At 42.4% G+C, this 19,586-nt stretch overlaps 1 protein-coding gene across 3 annotated transcripts in view; it reads left to right on the top strand.

The window, feature by feature from the left end:
• The window catches only part of LOC108920041 (fidgetin-like), a 32,664-nt gene extending 15,112 nt beyond the window's left edge, over positions 1-17,552 (top strand). The window contains exons 2-4 of one of the 3 annotated variants that reach the window (XM_018728494.2): positions 603-657; positions 12,510-12,660; positions 15,241-17,552. In XM_018728494.2, the coding sequence (XP_018584010.1) occupies positions 15,249-17,465 (2,217 nt within the window). In that variant the 5' untranslated portion in view covers positions 603-657; positions 12,510-12,660; positions 15,241-15,248 and the 3' untranslated portion in view covers positions 17,466-17,552. Of the gene's footprint in view, positions 1-602; positions 658-12,509; positions 12,661-15,240 lie in introns of those variants that run through there. The other 2 variants (XM_029258126.1, XM_018728495.2) reach the window with 2 other exon arrangements.
• Positions 17,553-19,586: the final 2,034 nt, after the last annotated feature.

Raw genomic sequence — 19,586 nt, 5'->3', positions numbered from 1 at the left:
GTGTGTGTGTGTGTGTGTGTGTGTGTGTGTGTGCGTGCACAAGAGAGAAAGAGATACAGAGACAGAGAGATTGTGTTACGGTAAAATATATAGCCTAACCTTTTTTTTTTGCTTTTGTCATATGCAACGTTCAAGTTTAACATATCAGAATTAGGAGGGCTATACACTCCACTGTCAGTGCTTATGTATATGCAGTTGAACTGATTCTTCTTTTCTTAATTTTTCAGGTTTTAAATCTGGAAGAAATATAATATTGCAATATCAATGTTACATGCTGATATTTGCGTGTCTTTAGCAGCCTTTGGTGAAGGAATTAAAAAAAAAAAAAAAGAAAAAGAAAAAAGAAAAACAGCCTTTTTTAGTAACCCAGGTAAAACCAAGTAGAAAAAGGTGTGCATCATGGAAGGCTGCCTTCAGATTACACTGTTGTACTGTAAATTGGTATGTCGGTACTTTACATTAGTACCGCTCCAAGTTGATCACCTTGAGTGAATTAGGGCAGAACATGCAGGAGTGTTACAGAGGGCGGTGGTACAGATTCAGGAGAAGGCGGAGAGTTTTCTGTGCGGCCCATGTGTTCAGGATATGTTCTCTCTTCCTAGAGCAGAACGATGACTGCGAGCCTGCAGGAGAAGAGACTGGGAGCCGATACTCGAGGTAGTTACGCCTTTTCTGCTCATGATGGCCACGATTATGAGCCACACAGACACATCACATCAAGCATGGCTGACTTACTGGCTTCTGACAGTACCAATGCGAACAAGCACCGCAGAAAACCTTAGCGTAATTCTCCAGACTGACTGCTATTTTGTGATTTCGGGCTCTGAGCAGTGGATCCAAATAACATGGTACACAGAATAGTTTGGCTTTTCTCCATGGAAACTGCAAAAATTGCCAATACTGAAAAGAAGGATGTCCATTGCTTTTTTCAGTTGCTTACAGTATACATGTGAAGAAGAAGCTGCCTACATGCTTCATCATACCGTGGTAAATTAATAGCTGTGTACAACCATGATGGAGGGGCATTGAATGACATGTGTTGTACATGTGTTATCCAGCTGGTTGATTGTTTAATGTTAAAATGTATGGAATTCAAATTCTCTTCTTCTGAAATGTTGATGTTTGTCTTATAGTGTAGGTAAATAATTATATAATTATTGTTTTAAACCCTTGTAAAATAGTATATTTAAATAACCGAATTAGAAATGTTTCGAAATACCTCCAGCTAAAAAAAAAAATACTAAAATACTGGTGGTAAGAGTGTTTTTATAACCTTGGACTAACTTAACTTAATGTCTAAGCTTTCAAATGCAAAAAAAAAAAACAAAACAGCATTTGTTTTCTCATCTTCATATGAAAATAGTACGGAATTGTTATCATACTTTGAAGACAGGAGTAATGATTGCAACAGCATGTCATCTGACACGTTTTTGTAATTGCTAAGTCTTTCGTTTGTTTGGGAAGTGCAGTCCTAAGTAGTTCTGATTGCAACTAGAGTAGTGATATTCATTTTTCCAGTAGATTTGGAAAAATTTGAAACCCTAACCCACATGATGTCACTTGAACTTAGTAGAAGCAGATTAGTATTTTCATGGTCTGATAAAAGCTACAGTGTCTGATAATTTTTTTTTATATTATTTTCAGCATTTTCTTTTTGTCATTTCATCATGAGTTCTTATAATGTACTGTAATGCAAATATTGAAAATATTTTACAGCATGTAAGTGCATATATTGTTACATATTTGTTATATATTATTTGTCATATATGTTACACAATTTAACTAGGCCTCTTCATTATTTAATCTTACTAAACTACTCATTGAATTAGTTTGATCTTTGTGAAAATCTATGGTTGCTTCCCCACGGATTTACTGCATCTGTACCTAAAATAACTTTATAAATATAAATACACTCCTGTTACCTTAACCAGTTTATGACTTGAAGAAGAATTTCTGGATTCATTCATAAATGGTTCTGTGTGACTCCACATAAATTTACATTCATCACTTGAGTATGACCTTAGATGCAGATTCTGTAGAGTCCTTTCCTGACTTTTTATTTCCTTTATATAGAGATATCTAATCATATTCCTGACCCCATGTGGACTTCTTCAGTGCTGCTTGTTGCCAGTTGAATGTGTTTTTTCAGCATTTCCCTAAATACTGGAAAGATGTTCTATCAACTGCTTTTTTCAGAATGATGGCTATGATTAAGACTAGACTAGATAGTGTGGCTGAGAAAGCTGAGTTATAGACATTTAGCTCTGTCCTCAGTTTGTCTTCCTCCTATAAGCCACATTTAAAAACCGTAAAGATCATAGTGACTTCGGATTGCTATGAATTGCCTTGTTAGCTTTAGTGCTGAATGCGCCCCTCTAGTTTGCAGAATCTGAGGATATGTAGTGGACCAAGTCTTTCTTCTTGTGTGTTTTCACCGTGTCCTGACCAAACCATCTTTATTTCATCCTGGAGTATATGGTACACTTTCACACTGTAGTACTTCTGCACAGTTTGAGCATCTTTTTGACATTAATGATGCATATGCATTTCACTGTCCTCTTACCGTTCAAGTAACTTTCTCTTTCTGCCCTGGTCGGGAACTTGCGTTGAACTGTCAATATTTAGACTCACTTCAATCTCAGTAGTGTTTTTCAAACGAGATCTTGAAGTCCCCCTTGAGCTGCAGTTTTGTCAGTGTGCCGAACCCTCCATCTAATTCTGTTCGAGCAGTGGATGGGTAGAAATCTGTCTACCGTAAAGCATCTGAGACCATTGGAGTTACCTTGAAAAATGAAATGTTGACTTTCAGCCAGAGGAGGAATTCAAAGTTGATGGCATCAGGGCTCATCATCGGATCTCCAGGAGTTGTATCAGATAAGTTGCTCTTGCTGGCCTCCATTGGGAACGTGACTGTAGTGCTCACTTTTTTAAGGTTTGTGAGTTTATTTTTTTTTTTGGCCCACTGAGGGTCTGATAGCTTCAGAAGGAACTGCATCCGAACAAGATGCTGCTCATCGAACAGAGACTTCTTGCATTTCAGAAATGCTGTGCATATCGTTGGAGCCAATGCAGAATACATAGAGCTCCGCAACCACTTTGAAGAAAGTTGGTAAATTAAATCAGTGTCCGTGACCTGTCCGTGCACCTAACCCTAACAAAGAAAAAGGACTTTCTCAGTGTGTGTAATAAGTCCAAGTTATAAGGATTGTATATTTGGCCCAACTGATTCTTTTTTGAACCCGTGAACACAGTTGCTTTCCATCTCAAGTATATTTTCTTCAAGAATCTAGATGATTGTGTTTGTCAGCTCTTGGCTATTCTTGCTGACTTTAAGCAGCCACTGTTTATCTAACTGAGGGGGTGCGGTGGCGCAGTGGGTTGGACCACAGTCCTTCTGTCCGGTGGGTCTGGGGTTCGAGTCCCGCTTGGGGTGCCTTGCGACGGACTGGCGTCCCGTCCTGGGTGTGTCCCCTCCCCCTCTGGCCTTACGCCCTGTGTTGCCGGGTAGGCTCCGGTTCCCCGTGACCCCATATGGGACAAGCGGCTCTGAAGATGTGTGTGTGTGTGTGTTTATCTAACTGTTGCGGGCCTTGCATTTTACAAAAGGGGACGTATTTAATATAGAGCTATAACTTGCGTTCAGTAGAACAGTGAAGATCTTTGCATCTTGCATTTCTTTTATAAGTTGTTGGCAAATAAAAGTACATGCAAATTTGGTTATGTTGTGCTTCTTTTACAGTAGCATTTCTGTCTAAAGTAGCTGTAACTTTATGACAGTGCCATATATCGCAGAGGTTTTCACAAGTTCAGAAAAGATGGGTTTGGTTTGAACTTAAACTGGACTCCTAATGAAATTTGTTTCCCTGTCATGCAGTGTATTAGGGGAAATAAATTAGGCAAGGCAGGATTTTCATCTCTTTGTTTCTCTCTGTGTTGGTTTTTCTTAGGAGTCTGACACATCAAAACCGTGTTTTTTTTCCCCGGTATGTGTAATGCCTAACCATGCTGTCATGTGAGCTTCTGTGTTTGCATGCTCCTTTTTGGCTCTGGCATTTTTCCATTTATTTGTTCACTCTGTTGTACACAGCAATTTCATGAAATCATTTTCGGGAGAATGAATTAATCATGGGCTACATCTTGTGACCTTTGTAAAGAGAGTTCAATGTTCTTGAAAACTGTAATGACAAGATGACATGGTCTGATGTTGCTATACAGTGCAGTATTGCTGTTTTGATATTTAACACCAAATGTCTGAATTTGTGGTGGATCCTTGGGATACTGTAGCTCTGTAGGATCTCATAGTACCTCACTAATCCCAAATCTTCATATGTGGCATCTTCTCAAGGAAACGTTGGATGTCTTGCTGCAGCTCTTGAATGATTCCGCTCATCATTGTTGATGACCTGTCCTTCAGGTGGCAGTCTCAATCCTCCTCCCTTCCATTCTCTCCTCCCTGCTGCCGCAAGCTGCTGGCGTAATCCATATGTCTCTGAGAGTTGCTACTCTTTGCTGCCTGATGTAGTTGTCCGGACAATTTTTCTGATTTAGTCTTTTCTGGACATTGCACTGCAACCTTTCAAAATTAATGCCAGGAATGGAAACTGCTGTATTCCACCGCTGATAGCAGCTTACTGTATGTCATACTTGCATGGCAGTTTTTTCCCTTTAAAAACCTGTACCTGTTCTGGTTGCTGTGCCTTTTCCTAGGGTTCACTTGAGAGTATTATTTTATTCTGTTAAAAATATGTCAGAAAATAAAAGAAGCATGACAAATTAAAAAGGCGGAAATTACTGTTGACTGCTCTGTAACGACAAGCTTACTTTCACACTTTCGCACAGCAATGGATCTAATTCAAAGGCTTTTATATTTGAAATTTACAGTTAAGAAAACTATTTTGTTAACTTGAAAGACAGGAATTCTAACTGGCTTTATTTGTATGAGTTTAAAGATAAATAAAAGACAGAACTCTTTAATTTTTTGACTCTGGCTCCTATCTAATTTAAATTTTTTCTATAGTAACCATCCCAAGATATTCCTTCTGATTGCTTAACAGAGAGTATTTCATGAAGCAATGAGATATGCTACCAGTAATGTGAGAAGTAAAGTCATTGACACATAGTTTAAAGTAGCTGTAGGAAAATGAGAGTCGACTGTGGAGAAAAGTCAACTAAATGCCTAAGGCTGCTTCCAGAGAAAAAAGAACCTAAGACCAACTGAGCACCCACTTTTTCTGCTCATGCAAACATTGTGCTATTACAATAAAACTGTACATAGTTTTAAAGGAGATTCTGCAGCGTCCTAATGGTTGCTGGATGCCTTCTTTCTTTCTTGCTGGATGCCATTGGTAATGGCAGTTTGTTCTGGAATATAATGTCTACTGGTTTTTCTCACAGAAGGACCTTGTGTCTTTCACTGAACAAAAATCATGTGAGATCATGAATTTAATTCAAATTAGCCAAAAAGGACATGATTTGCTTACATAAATATGATATTTGCATTATTTAAACATTAAAAGTTACACAGTGGTTTTTAAAACACGCATGGTGTGTGAATGCTGTCAGGTTTCAGATAATTCCCCCACTCCTCAAGATGACCAGCCAGCTGATGTGTTAATTGCATTAAAGGATACCACAGTGGGTAGCTTCACTTAAGCAGCTGTTTGAAAGTTTCAGCATCTTCTCCCAAAGGCAGTGTATAAGGAACAAAATATAAAAGTTTTAGTGTGAATAAACATTAATAAAAATAAAAAAAGATACTTACTTGAAAGTTTAACAACATTTTTTGTATATTCAAACACTCCAAACCATAGCTTATAGATACTATATTACATTTATTTAGCAGATGCTTTTCTCCAAAGCACCTTACAATGGATACTATGTAGTGTTATGAGCCCACACACCTTATTCATCAAGGTGACTTACTCTGCTAGGTACACTACTCACAATGAGTCACTCATTTATACAACAGTGGAACACACTCTCTCTCTGTCACTCACACACTATGGGGGAACCTGAGCAGCATATCTTTGGACTGTGGGAGGAAACCAGAGCATCCAGAGAAAACCCACACAGACACAGGGAGAACATGCAAACTCCACACAGACTGAATGGGCATCGAACCCACGTCCTCTCACACTACCCAGGCGCTATGAGACAGCAGCGCTACTCTCTGTACCACCCAGCTGTATTACTCTTTCTTCCTGTTGCTCCGGCATTAGTTTTCACCTTCTGGTTTAAGCAGTAGTTTTTGGTTTTTGAATGCATTGCAGTCCTGCTCCTGTCTCTATGGATCACTGTATATATTGGTTTTTGCTCCAGCTGAGCTTTCAGTTAATTAACTGTGATTTACTGGTTGATTAATTCCATTGCAACATCTAGTAGGAACACAAGGGCCACCTAAAGTTGGAGTACACTGAAGGATAGCAGTATAAAAGTAGACCCTGAAATGCAGTTTTGGGCAGAATGTGCCTTTTTTGTAACTCCGTCTGTATGAAGAAAAGAACGGAACTTTCCAAACAGCTGACCGTTTCGCGCACCTCTCTTTCAGGTTCCCGAATAACTGATGTGCGACAGAATTCGGTGTTAAATTGAGTCAAATTTGAACTTTAATACGGTATGTGTAGATTTTTGTCAATGAGCAGGCAATGTGGTGTCTCTCCTCATTGAGCTCTGCTCTCATGGAGTGAGTAAGTGATCCCCGGGGAGAGTAAATACCCGTCTAACACGCAGGGCTGGGTGCCAGAGCTTGATGAGCCTCTCTTCCTGAGCTTCAAAGCTCACCCAGGGAACAGGCCAGTCAACAGAGTGGCGACTAATCCTTCTGTCAGCTGAATTACAGGGAATGTGAGGAGCCATAAGCATGTCAGCTTTTGTACTGTCATCTGTCGTTCATCTTCAAAATGCGGTTGCATCGTGCTCAGTCGTGTAAATAGGAGAGTGTTATGAGTCTTCTGAGAGCACTAATGGGGCCCATTGTGTTGCTTCACAGCTTTGCGGTCCAGGCTGAAGATTCAGGTGCGTTCATGAATGGCGTAGTCTCACGTCTTCCCTCGGCATAGTTTAACGACCGCTCCTTGGCACGCTACCAGCGAACTCGACAAGGGCAAATAGATCTCCAAGACCTGAAGCTTCCTGTGCCTTCGCTATAAGATGTAAACCAATGGCCAGAAGTGGCCATTTCATAAAAATGTGTGGCTAATTGATTTAGGTGAACTGAATTATTATGTTATAAACATTTATTTACATTCTAAATAAAATGCTTGTTGAAAATATAATGTTCTCTGGTATGCTCAGGTGTTGCGGATGTGTTTCACTTTGTGTTAGAGTTCTGAAGTGTTCCTTTTGTTAAGAACTTCCGAGTCCTTCACCAGTTCATTTATGTAATTTTAACTGCATTTTCTTCACCGCTGGGTTTACTAAAACTTCTGTGTTGCAGAGAAAATGGCCTACATTTCCTCCTTGCACTTTTGAATGTCAGAAAAAAAACACTGAAACAGAATGGAAACGGGGCGGGGGAGGGGTAGCGTCACAAACAGCCTTCAGTGAGAGAATTTTTTTATTTATTTTTGCTGTATCTGAGACTTTCGCAGTAACTACAACTCAGGCAAATAGATTTATGCTTTCGTTATGCTTTTTAGACTGGAAGCATAAGCAAATGTTGGCAGACATCTTTATGTCGTTTGTCAGCCATTTCCTCTTGGCCAGTTTTCTTAGTTTGCCTCAAGACGCAGAGTTGGTTTTCATAGTGTTCTCCCCACATGATCCTCCATTACACAACACATCATCCTCCTTTTACTCCACTCAGTCTCTTCCATTCTCCAAAAAATTAACCGATAGTTAACACTTCAGAGAAAACAGGAAGGTGAACATGACTTTGCTCGCAAATTTGGATATCAGACTAAACTTGTTTGGGAATTTTTTAAACATGCTGATGTTCACTTATAGAGTAAGACATTTGTTTTAACTTTCACAGATTGCTTATCCAGGCAAGGAGAGATCCTGAGAATTACAGGGCATGACGACAGTACACCCTTGAGCTGGGCTCTAGTGTATCGCCGTGCAGTTGCTGGTACACCTCCGCACACATAAAGGACAATTTAGATGCACCCATGTACATCAGCTGCATATGTGAGAAAACCCACATAAACACTGGGAGATCACAAAAACATTTGACTCTAAAACCTTGGAGAGCAAATTCTAATTAAAGGACCCCTTTTCAATGATTTACGCAGTTTAAATATACACACACACTCTCTGAAACCGCTTGTCCCAAGTGGGCTTGCGGTGAGCCGGAGCTTAACCCGGCGGCGCAGGGCTGGAGGGGGAGGGGACGCATCCCGGACGGGACACCGGTCCACCGCAGGGCGCCCCAGGTGGGACTCGAACCCCAGGCCCACCACACGGCGGGATCCAGCCAAGCCTGCTGCGCTGCTGCACCCCCCCAGTTTAAATGTGTAATAATTCATTATTTAGAAATTTTTTAAAAAATAATGATTAATTATTGTTATCATCGTTGTTTTTATGATAATCATCCTCATCATCAGTAACACAAATTTACATAATTGAGATGAGAAGACCTGTTAGCCTGTTGGCAATTTTGCTGCTCCTGATGTGTCCTCATGTAGCTGCTGGTTTTGCCCGTCGTGGGTCCAGGAAATGCCCAAAGCTGTGCTGAACTCCAGCTAATGGTCCAGTTCAGAACTGTTTAAGACTGACACGGTAATGGTGTTAACTCACTGTTACAGGGTAATATCAGTACAATAGGTATGTACCGTGCATGGATTAAGAATCTCCCCGTAAAAAAGCAGGAATTATTGGCCGTAAACCTCTGGTTTTCCTCCCACTAAATGTTTGTTGAGGTTGGTGGTTTGCTTTACATAGTCATTTCAGTCAAGGCTAATATAACTAAACAATAATGCTGTATGCAACCGGAAAGCTCAATGCTACAAGGTGAGCCATTAAAGCACAGTAACATTCTAACGTCCACATCTATCTTACACACAAACACACACGTATATACGTACATATGTATGAAGTATAAAACTGCTCTTAATGTCAGCAGTATAATCCTACAGAACAACACATAAAGGAGGCCAATTCATGACATCTGTAAATGAATTATTCAGTTGACTGTACAATGAATATATGAGCTGCTGGAAACAGATTTTATCCAGTTGAAAATGCATATGAATGTTCCAATTATGTGTAAAACAAACTTTAGCAAACCGTTTTTCAAGGTTTTTGGAAAAAGTATACAATCACAAAACATAAACCTAGTGTATTTTCAGTATTCTCTGAAATTGCGACTTTAGAACTAAATCTGTGCTGTGCTTTCTGATTAAAAAAAAAAAAGAAAAAGAACACTGTGCACTGAGTGAATTGAAAATTTATTTTAACATTCAAGGAAGATCTTTATTTAACATTTTATAGAATTGTTACATGATTTAGATATTTTCCCTCAGGGAGCATGTTAGCAGTACTCTTTTAGTGAAGTTTACAGAATACATATTTATTAAAAATTGATTTACATATATATATATATATATATATATATATATATATATTTCTGTAAACAATTATGTTGTCACCTTGTTAGATACAAAGAATCTACTGTAGTAATTGGAATAAATATCACAAAGCATGATCATTCCAAAATTATAACAACAATAATAATTTAAAACTGAAATGGAACAATAAGGTTTGTAATACATTTATAATGTCCCAGTTGTTCACTCTATAATTACTTAATTTAAATTTTTTCCAGATGGGTACTTGTGGTTAAAAAGCTCAACTGAGTGCTTTTTATTGTGAAACAACAGATTTATTGTTTTTGTTCACAAAAGTACATTTGACAATTAATAAAATTAATTTACAAACACTTGACGAATAACTCCAGCAGACTGCGTACAGTAATGCTCCCTATTTTAAAAAAGCAAGCTTAATTTAATGTGCTGTTATTTATTACTTTATGTATTGGTAGGGGTGTTGTATAATGAGATATTAAAAGAAATATAAAGTGAAAGATGTAACTTTTTTATAACAATCTGTGACTCTGTCCATTTGTTGCTGTTTTCCCAGGGTGCTCCTGCAGGAAGGAATAGATTTAGGGGTGCGGGGTAGGGGGGGTGGGTCATTGCATCAGCTGAAAACGCTGCAGCTTGAAACACATAATAGGTGTTTACTAGATTGAAATGATTATAGTCCTTCTGTCACTGAGAGACAGCCATTGTCAGCGGCCTCTCAGGGAACAGGATCGGGAATATTACGGTGATTAGGCAGAGTGGTCTCGTCACAGCGAGCGGGCTGTCGGACTGCCTCCCTCACTGAATTAAAGACAGTGACCCTGTACCCATCTACACTCCTCTCCCCCAGGCTTAAAAAGGGGATGGATGTCTACTCTTTTATGGTGCTGACTAAGCTACAGAGGGAGCGTCATTGTCTCGACGGGACGACACAGCGTCTACTAAGAAATGACGACTGGAGTCAACTGGAGAAGAGAAGAAAGAAAATAAAAACATCTAGCTCAGATGAACATGAGTGGTTACCGTAAATCTGAGTATTTGACTGAACAGCTGGTAGCCTGCTGCTTCGAGCTGTCACATCGCGATCTAAAGGTTGCCGGTTTGAATCCTTGCTCCTGCTATAGTACCTTTGAGCAAGGTCCTCTCCCTAAAATGATAGTTTATACTCGACTATATGCTGTGTATATACTATCATTTAAGGGAAAGAACCTTGCTCAAGGGTTGTGTGTAGAGAGAAAGATAGAGTATGTATGTGTGTGTAAATCAATGTAATGTTACTTGTATAAAGGCATGAACTCCAGAACATTTCTCATTTATGAGATATTTCCATCAGATATGTAGTATGTGGTTTTAAAATATGCAATTTATGTTATTTTACTGTTGACGGGTGGGTGTTCATATGGCATAAATTTTCATTTGTTTGTTTAGCAGCTATCTAAGTTGTTGCTGACAACAGTTATGTTTATTCATTGTAGCTGACACTTTTCCCCAAAGAGACTTACAATGTTAAGCTACTTACAATTATTTCCCCATTTATACAGTTGGGTAATTTTCATTGGAGCAACTTAGGGTAAATAGCTTGCTCAAGGGTGGTACAGCCAGAGAAGGGAATTGAACCTGCATCCAATGGGTCTAAAGGCAGCAGCTCAAACCACTGCACTACCAGGCATCCTAAATAATTATAATGTTGGATAAAGACATGTTAAAAACAGGTTCTGTACGGTGCCAATGTGTCTACCTATGATGTTGTGGTTGTCCTCTTCTGAACTGGTTTATACACTAAAAGCAATGGTAGTAGCGCTAGTAATGATCCTGATATTGATCTCAATGACAGTGAGTAGTATTAGTACTGTAAAACTCACTCGGTTTCGCTAATTGCTTGTCCTGGTTAGGGTCACAGTGGCCCAGGAATGAGGGGATGTGGTGGTGCAGCAGGTTTGGCCTGTGTCTGCTCTCTGGCAGGTCTGGGGTTTGAGCCCTGCTTGGGGTGCCTTGCGATGGACTGGCGTCCCATCCAGGGTGTGTCCCCTTTCCCTCCAGCCTTGCGCCCTGTGTTTAGGCTCCGGTCTGCAGTGACTCTGCTTGGGACAAGCGGCTTCAGCCAATGTGCGTGGGTCCAGAAATCATGAGACGCAAGTCTGGGATATAAGCATACACACACACCTGTGACAATTTAGCATTGTCAAGTCACTGGAACTGTATGTCTTTGGACTGTGAGAGGAAACCAGAGCACCTGAAGGAAACCCACCCAGACACAGGGAGAACATGCAAACTCCAAAGCTTATGCAGGGTCTCATGTAAGCTCCACACTGTACTGAAAGATAGTATGTCTCTAAAAGATCTGTTTTTATTGTATGTATTTATTTTGCTGGTTTTCTGCAACGGGCTACTGTGTACCCTGACTAGCCCGTCCACTGTTTTCGGGATAGACTCTGAACCGCTGCAACCCTGCCTGGGACTGTTAACGTAAACAAATGACAGTGAGTGTATTCGTTTTCATAATCAGTTTAAATTTTCTCGGTTTAATTTTTAAAGACAGATTATATCAATCTGTGATCCAGTTCACATTTTCTGTGTTTAAATGTATTCTTTTTTTTTCTTTTTTATCTGCCTTTAGTGTTTCCCATTGACAGTGTTTACACCAGTGGATGGAAATTTTTAATTGGTTAGGGGAAAACTCTTTTTTCTTTTCGCGATGTTTGTGTCATGTACAATATATTTACACGGTATGAATTCCATCGCGTGGCCCACATATGACGGCCCAGTTTTTGCCGTTTCATTACGGCGCTGTGCAACGTACGGGTTCACTCCAGCAGACCGAGCACTTCCCCCACATAATCACACTGAAGACTGACTTTAAAGGGCTCATTACGGATATTTTTCAGAGGCGCGCATTATTAAATGCCCGCACCTAACAAGCATTTCTGGTGGTGCAAATTGCCGAAAACAGTAATGAGTCTGATTAAGACCATGTTTCTGTTTCGACAGCTCAGCTTGCGCGCAGACTGTACCTTGATGTTTGGGAGTCCTGCATATGAAGGCTTTGCAAACTCTGGAGAGAAACGCCGTGCCGCCCCAGCACAGTAATGAACAAAGAACCATGTGAACACAGAATGGGATGACCAGCTTGAAGGTGCAGGTGTGTTTATTCTAACATGGCAACCACTGCGGATGTGACTTGTACCAAGAAGAACGATGTTCGTCGCTTTTTCTCAGCTTTTTAGTAGCGACACTGGCAGATTTACATAAATGCAATATCAGTGCAGTCCTGGGGATGCTGGTGAATGTCAAGTGATAGTCTGCTGTATGTGAAAACCATTACATTTATACTGTATGACAGTAATTTTAAATGTGTGTCTCAATGCATATAATCATATTGGGGGGGACACTTGTGACTGTAAAATACGTATTTAATTGCCAGTATTCATGTTCTTATTACAGTAGTTAATGTATAAAATAAAAAAAAAAAAAAAAAAAATCTGAGACACTAATAATGAAGACTTTAGGTTTATTTCCCTGTATTCTAAAATATAACTGGATACTGTGTCTTATTTACTACTGAACATGCGTAATCACTTGCATCATGGTATCAGGAGGAACAATAAAAGCCTGTTTTACTGTCTCCTGTGATGACAGGAATGAATAATGTTCTTCCTTGATAGCGGTGGCACAAATCTTCCAAATTCCGACGTTTCCCGCAGCTTGAACCGAATCTTCAGCTTGTATTTTCCTCACTGTTGTTGTACGTTATTCTAGGTCAAAAGCAGCACTTATGTAAATTGCATAAGTAATTGAGGACATTGTGCTGCAGCACACATAAAATACTAACTATGCGGCGTTCATGGAATAAAGTCATTTATTTTAAAGGTAGACTTGTTCCTGCATTGACCAAGTACGTAAATTCTGAGCTCATTCAGGGTTATGAAAGGAGTAATCAGTCCAATGAAGGTGTTTCACTGACTCTATGTATCATTTTCATAGGGCGCTAGAAACAGAGGAATCCAGAGCAATACGAACGCACGACGATATGATCTGAATGGGCCCTTACGTTGACTGGCGCGGCGAGCGTTGGCTGCCCAAGGATCGGAGCGTTGCCGTTAAAGTAGCCTTTGCTGGTAGCGCCTCTGATTTTTTTAAACAAGGTACTTTATAGTGCACAGGCTGGTTAGTGTTTGTTCTTTGCGCTCAGTAGGATCCTTACACTGTTGTGCAGTAAGTAGTTGCCAAGTCACAAAGGTACGTAATTGGACCAGTTGCCCAGTGGCAACATACGGTAGCATCTACTCCTTGCTTGGCAAATTCGCAGCACGTTATCAGGTAATCCGGAAGCATCGGAGCAATGGCAGCGTAAATTCTTTCTTGTCAAGCGCCCAAGATATTGTAAGTAATAACAGCCTATGCTGTGTTATAAGTAGCTGGCATGTTTATAGTTGTGTTCTTTGTCTTTGGCATTTCTTAATGATTAGCTTGGAAACCTGACAGCTGTGCTGGCCCCAACACAACGGTCCTTCACTAAAGCCTTGTAAATTTACCAATTAGCACAGCGTCACGCTGCTAATTAGCTCAGAGTGTCTGGTGCGGTGCTTCGGCAAACAGCGGGGAGGAGATGGCGTGGGGTTCCACGGGCTGCTCTGTTACCAAACAAACACCGGGCCGTGTCTGTTCGCGCGTTGCCCTGATTTTGCGTTTTGCTTCGCGCGCTCGTCTCTACGGCGCTCGCCGCGCGTCAGTAGGAGCTTCGCCGCAGTCTGACCGTTTCGCGTTCGCAGTTCCAAACCGAAAGCTCGGTGTTCGTATCGTTTCAAGGCGCAAGCGAGTCTTTCTCGTGCCGGCCTTTCCTTCTGCGGTTCTGCTGGAGACAGGCTGTCAGTGGAAAATTCAATTTTACACTCAAATGGAGGGGAAATGATACTGTTGATACAGCTGGAGTTACCCTTTTAAGAGCTGTGTGTCAACACTGTTCTCTGGGAGGACGGGAAGCCGTGTGTGTGTGCGCGCATGCATACGTGTGCGTGTGTGTGTGTGTGTGTGTGTGTGCGCGTGTCAATCTTAAAGGAAATAAACGGGGATATCGGTGATTACTTTGTACCCATCCTTGCCGAATCACTTGCTAAGTGTGAGATGGCAGCGCTTGTAGCCGATTAACTACGGCTTTTTGCAGATGAAGTTTGGGGTTAAATGAGATGATGCCTTTTCGGCCCCGGCAGCGATATAGGGATGAAAGAGTGACAGACAAGCGGGACTTTTTTTTCCCCTAGACGAGAAGGCCGTTGTCATTCATACCTAGCGGCAGACTCTGTATGAGGACTGCATCGCGGTGCTGCCTGGGAGATTGGTTTGCCGCACTCCACCAAGCAGATATGAAACTGTCTCGGGCCGCTTTAGATGAGACTCGGATTATAGAGTGACCTGCACTGTGTGTGTCACACCGGTCTGTGCAGGGTGCATTATACCCTGCTAACTAGGTGTTTGGTCCCAAATCTGAGCAGAACCCTCTGTGTCAGCAGTGTCACATATTTATTACTCGGAGGCCAATGTGCAGTAAAGCTAGGGATGGGGTGTGGGGGTTTGAAGGTGGTGTACAAAGCTGGGCTGTCATTGACTTTACTTCCAAGTATCAAATATTCCCCATTTGTTTTATTCTATCCTTATTTTAAAAAAGTGTATAATTTCTTGAATTGCCAAGCTAAATAGAGCATGTTTTTTGCTGGACTTCCAGGCCTAAAAATGCAGTGGACCCCAGAGCATGCACAGTGGGCGGAACAGCACTTCGACATCTCATCCACCACCCGCTCCCCAGCACACAAGGCTGAGGCCTACGTAGGCCACCTGCAGCAGACCTACCACTACGCCTGGGCCAACGATGACATCTCTGCTCTGACTGCCTCCAACCTTCTAAAGAGGTATGCTGAGAAGTACTCTGGCATTTTGGAGGGCCACGGTGAACGGACGCCGCTAAGCTCCTATGCAGAAACCGCACCGGCACTTCTGAACGGACGGAAGTGCGAAAGCGAGACTTGGCAGGATCGTGTCTATCCAATGAGCTGCATACCAGACGCAGTGTCTGTGAGCAAGTCTGGGGCAGCAGCTGCTCTAGCCACGGCAGATGTCTCCACCAGTGTCGGCAGCTCTCCTGGGCTGGCTGGCACCATGACGGAGCCCAGCTACTCCAGCACCAACTGTGGAAGTCATGTGGTCGGTGGCCTTCACGCAGCACTGCCGACCCAGGAGTACTCGGCTGGTTACAGTGGCTCCTTCCTGCATTCTAGTTACAGCGGGCAGCCAGCTCTTTCCTCGCCCCACCCTTCACCTCTGCACGGCTCTGGGCTCCTTCAGCCGCCGCCCCCACCCCCTCCACCGTCACTGGTTCCCAGTTATGGCACCGGCTCTTCAAGTCTCCCCAGCTATAATTACCCCTCAGTAGAGTATCCAGCACAGACTGCGGTTGCCTCGGGGTACAGTCACGGGGGTGCACCGCCTCCATCTGTCTACCTACCGTCAGATATTGCCGCTCCGACTCCCTTGCCCCCCTCCTCTCTACCTGGCTATTCCTACCAGCCCCACAACCTTCCACCAATTGCGCCAACACCTCTGAACAGTAATTCGGCCAGTTCTCTGAAAAGAAAGGCTTTCTATATAACAGGGCAGGGAGAAATAAACTCGGGATATGGTAATTTCAGCTATAACCAGCAACGTTCCACAGAAAGTCCTATATATTGTGTGCCAGATAACAGCATTCCAAATACAGCCGGAGGGAATGGATTTGATAGAAATGCTGAGACCTCATCTTTGGCATTTAAGCCCACGAAGCAGCTGATGCCCTCTGATCAGAAAAGAAAATTTAGCAGCCAGTCCAGCAGAGTTCCGACCCCTCCGTCCTACCCTGCAGCCAGAGGCTCTTTGGCAGGATCACAGTCAGTAGAGCCTTTTGGAAAGTTTGCATCCCCAGTCACGAGTGAGCAGAGTGATGAGCACGGACAGCTCTCACGCTTGATGCCAGGATCAAGCGTTGGCACTGCGGCCTCATCTACCCATCCCGCAAGGGAGCAGTTTGAGGGCGTTGAACCACATCTTGTAGAACTGATTACCAGTGAGATTAGCCGGCAGGATACCCCTGTGGACTGGAGTGACATTGCTGGACTGGAACTGGTCAAAGCTACAATAAAAGAGGAGCTTCTGTGGCCCATGCTGAGACCAGATGTGTTTAGTGAACTTTCGGCCATACCCCGGAGCATTCTCCTGTTCGGACCTCAGGGAACAGGTAGGACGTTGTTGAGTCGCTGCATAGCCAGCCAGCTGGGGGCTGCGTTCTTCCAGCTTAGCGGCTCTGCCCTGGTCACCAAATGGTTGGACGAGGGTGAGAAGATTGTTCGCGCCTCCTTCCTGGTGGCTCGGTGTCGCCAGCCGGCTGTGGTGTTCATCAGCGATGTTGATCTTCTGCTGTCCGCCCAGCTCGGTGAAGAGAGCTCCGTGAACAGAGTCAGGAGAGAGCTTCTCATGCAGCTAGACAATGTCCTGGCCCCTTCTGAGGAGAACGTGGTGGTCATATGCTCCACCAGTAAGCCGGAGGAGATTGACGAGTCCCTGAGAAGGTACTTCATGAAACGTTTCCTCATCCCTTTACCAGACAGCACAGCAAGGCAACAAATAATTAGCCAGCTGCTCTCTCAGCACAACTACTGCCTCAGTGAGAAAGAGGTGGCATTGCTCGTCATGCGGACAGAGGGCTTCTCGGGGCTGGACATAGCCCAACTGTGCCAGGAGGCAGTAGTGGGCCTGCTCCAAGCCACTGGGGCCGAACTTTCCTCCATCTTACCCAGTCAGTTGAGGCCGGTCACTTATCAAGACTTCAAGAACGTGTTTTGCAAAATTCAACCTAGCAAAACACAAAAAGAGCTAGAGACGTACACCGAGTGGAACAGGATGTTTGGTTGTAGCCACTGAAACAACACATTGGAGAATTGAAAAAGTCAACAAACCTATCTATCTAAGACAGAGAGTTTTCTGTCTTTGGAAGGGAGTTGGGCAGAAGCAGGGGAGTGGAATTCCTTACTACTGTGACCTCAGCACTGGAAGGGTGCTGGTAGTCTGCAAGAGCTGTGAACAGCCATCTTAATTTAATGCTTGAAAAGAGTGAAATTTGAGCAGTTGACATCAGGCCTTGCTTGCAGTACTGGCGGGTTGACTTCAAATGGGACGCAACCATAATTCTGCTGTTCTGGAGACTTTGACGCTATCAAGTGCCTGAAGTGGTGCTTTTCGATTTTGTGTTATTGTCTGCCTCGTGATCTGCACTGGCGGCTTATGCTAATATGAAGAGCTTTAACTTCAAGAAATGAGACTAAAACTTGAGATTCTCTGCTGTTGAAGGAGATGTTGTTTTGCCATTCTAAGAGCGACACTGTTCCTCAGTTGTTCGCGTTTTCATCTGGGAAGAGGGGAATGTGCATACTCACAGGATGATTTAGGTCTTGATTTGGACTGCTTTTTTTTTTTTTAATTATTATTATTTTTTTTTTTTAAATTTTAAATCTGTTTGCAAAATCTCAGGAAAGTGATTGTAATCTGTGGAGTACCTCAAGAAAGATTGTGTCAATAGCACTATGTACCACTGAGAATTACATTAGACTAATACTTTTCATTATACAAATATAGGATTACCTCATTGAGCTGAAAAGATGATGAGGAAGGACAATGAATGTACCAGATATATTCTGGGATCATGGGGCAAAGTCAATAGTACGGGATCTAGGGGTCCTGTATCGTTAAATTTAGTATGTTTCTGTTCGGCGAGTTTTATCTGAAATATACCTTGAAACAGAGGCTCGATTTTTCTCAGTGTCAATTGTTTAAACAAACACTTACTGCTATTTCTACATTCAGTCACATTTCAAGGAATGACTAATAATTAAAGCGGCCAAACCCAGTCAAGAGACTAAGGGGGAAAGAAAGAGCTACAAGGCAGAGCACATGACGTTTCCTTCAAGCTGGCGGCCCTTAGCCGGCATGAGACACAATGGGTAGAGGCAAATTAATAGTAAAGAAGCAGTCTGCGGGCAGCACAGCAGCTTCCTTGTGTATTCCCAATCTAGACACCTGCGTCTTTAAGGTGCGACTCTTCTGCTTCTGCTCTGTCATGTGTAGTCTTGCCTATGTATTACATAAGCCCCTCTTTCTCCTCTACCTCCCTTTATTCCCATTCTTTCACAATGTTCCATGATGGCGAAGTTTCAGAAACTCCACGCTTACTGTATAGACAAAAAAAAAAAAAAGATGTAATTTGATGTATAAAGTAGTCAGCCTGTGTGGTTCATAAACCTGTGTGGTTCATTACGCTAACTCTCGGCCACTTTGGAATGGTGATATATTCCAGTTAAAGAGGTCTGCTCCCTGTGTCACACTGCTGACTCCAGTGTCATTTTGTTTGCCTCCTAAGATCTTTATCGTTTTAGAATTTGTGCACTCACTTGAACGTTTCAAGGTTTGCAAGTGTTTGATCCGTGGTACAGACGGGGGAGTCAGAAGTCAGGAAGTTTCTTCACCCCATGAAGGATTAAGTCCTGCCTCTGACTGTACTGTATGCACATTTTTCTTTTCTTTCTCCTTTTGGCAGTATGAACATGGTTAAGTGCTAGAACTGACGCACAGCAAAAGCACCGATTCCCACTAGATGCTTTATGAATAGCGTATGAACAGGTGCTGCGAGGGCTTCTTTTTACCTTCTGTTTATACATATGTTTTTTTTTTTTTTTTCCCTCTCCTTTAACTCTGGTGTGCAGCCCCTGAGAAAAGGTACAACACTTAGTCCACTGAGTCCAGAGCTCCTGCTGAAGGGGACCAGTGAAGTTTTACGCTTCATTCCTGGGGGCTTCACCCCCTCCGTGTTACAATTTCTTGCAGACGCTTACCAGTATGCATGCCTACTGAGGTCAATACTTTAATGTACACTAATATTTGTGGCACCCGATCTGCAAAGCCGCTACTATCACAGATCGCTCAACAGCACCGAATCACTTCCCTCATAAAAGTATGACACTTGAGGAAACTAAGCAGATGCTTCTTCTA

This window comes from Scleropages formosus, chromosome 14, assembly GCF_900964775.1.
Source record: "Scleropages formosus chromosome 14, fSclFor1.1, whole genome shotgun sequence".
Classification (NCBI taxonomy): Eukaryota; Metazoa; Chordata; class Actinopteri; order Osteoglossiformes; family Osteoglossidae; genus Scleropages; species Scleropages formosus.
This window is presented reverse-complemented; position numbering and strand designations above follow the sequence as displayed.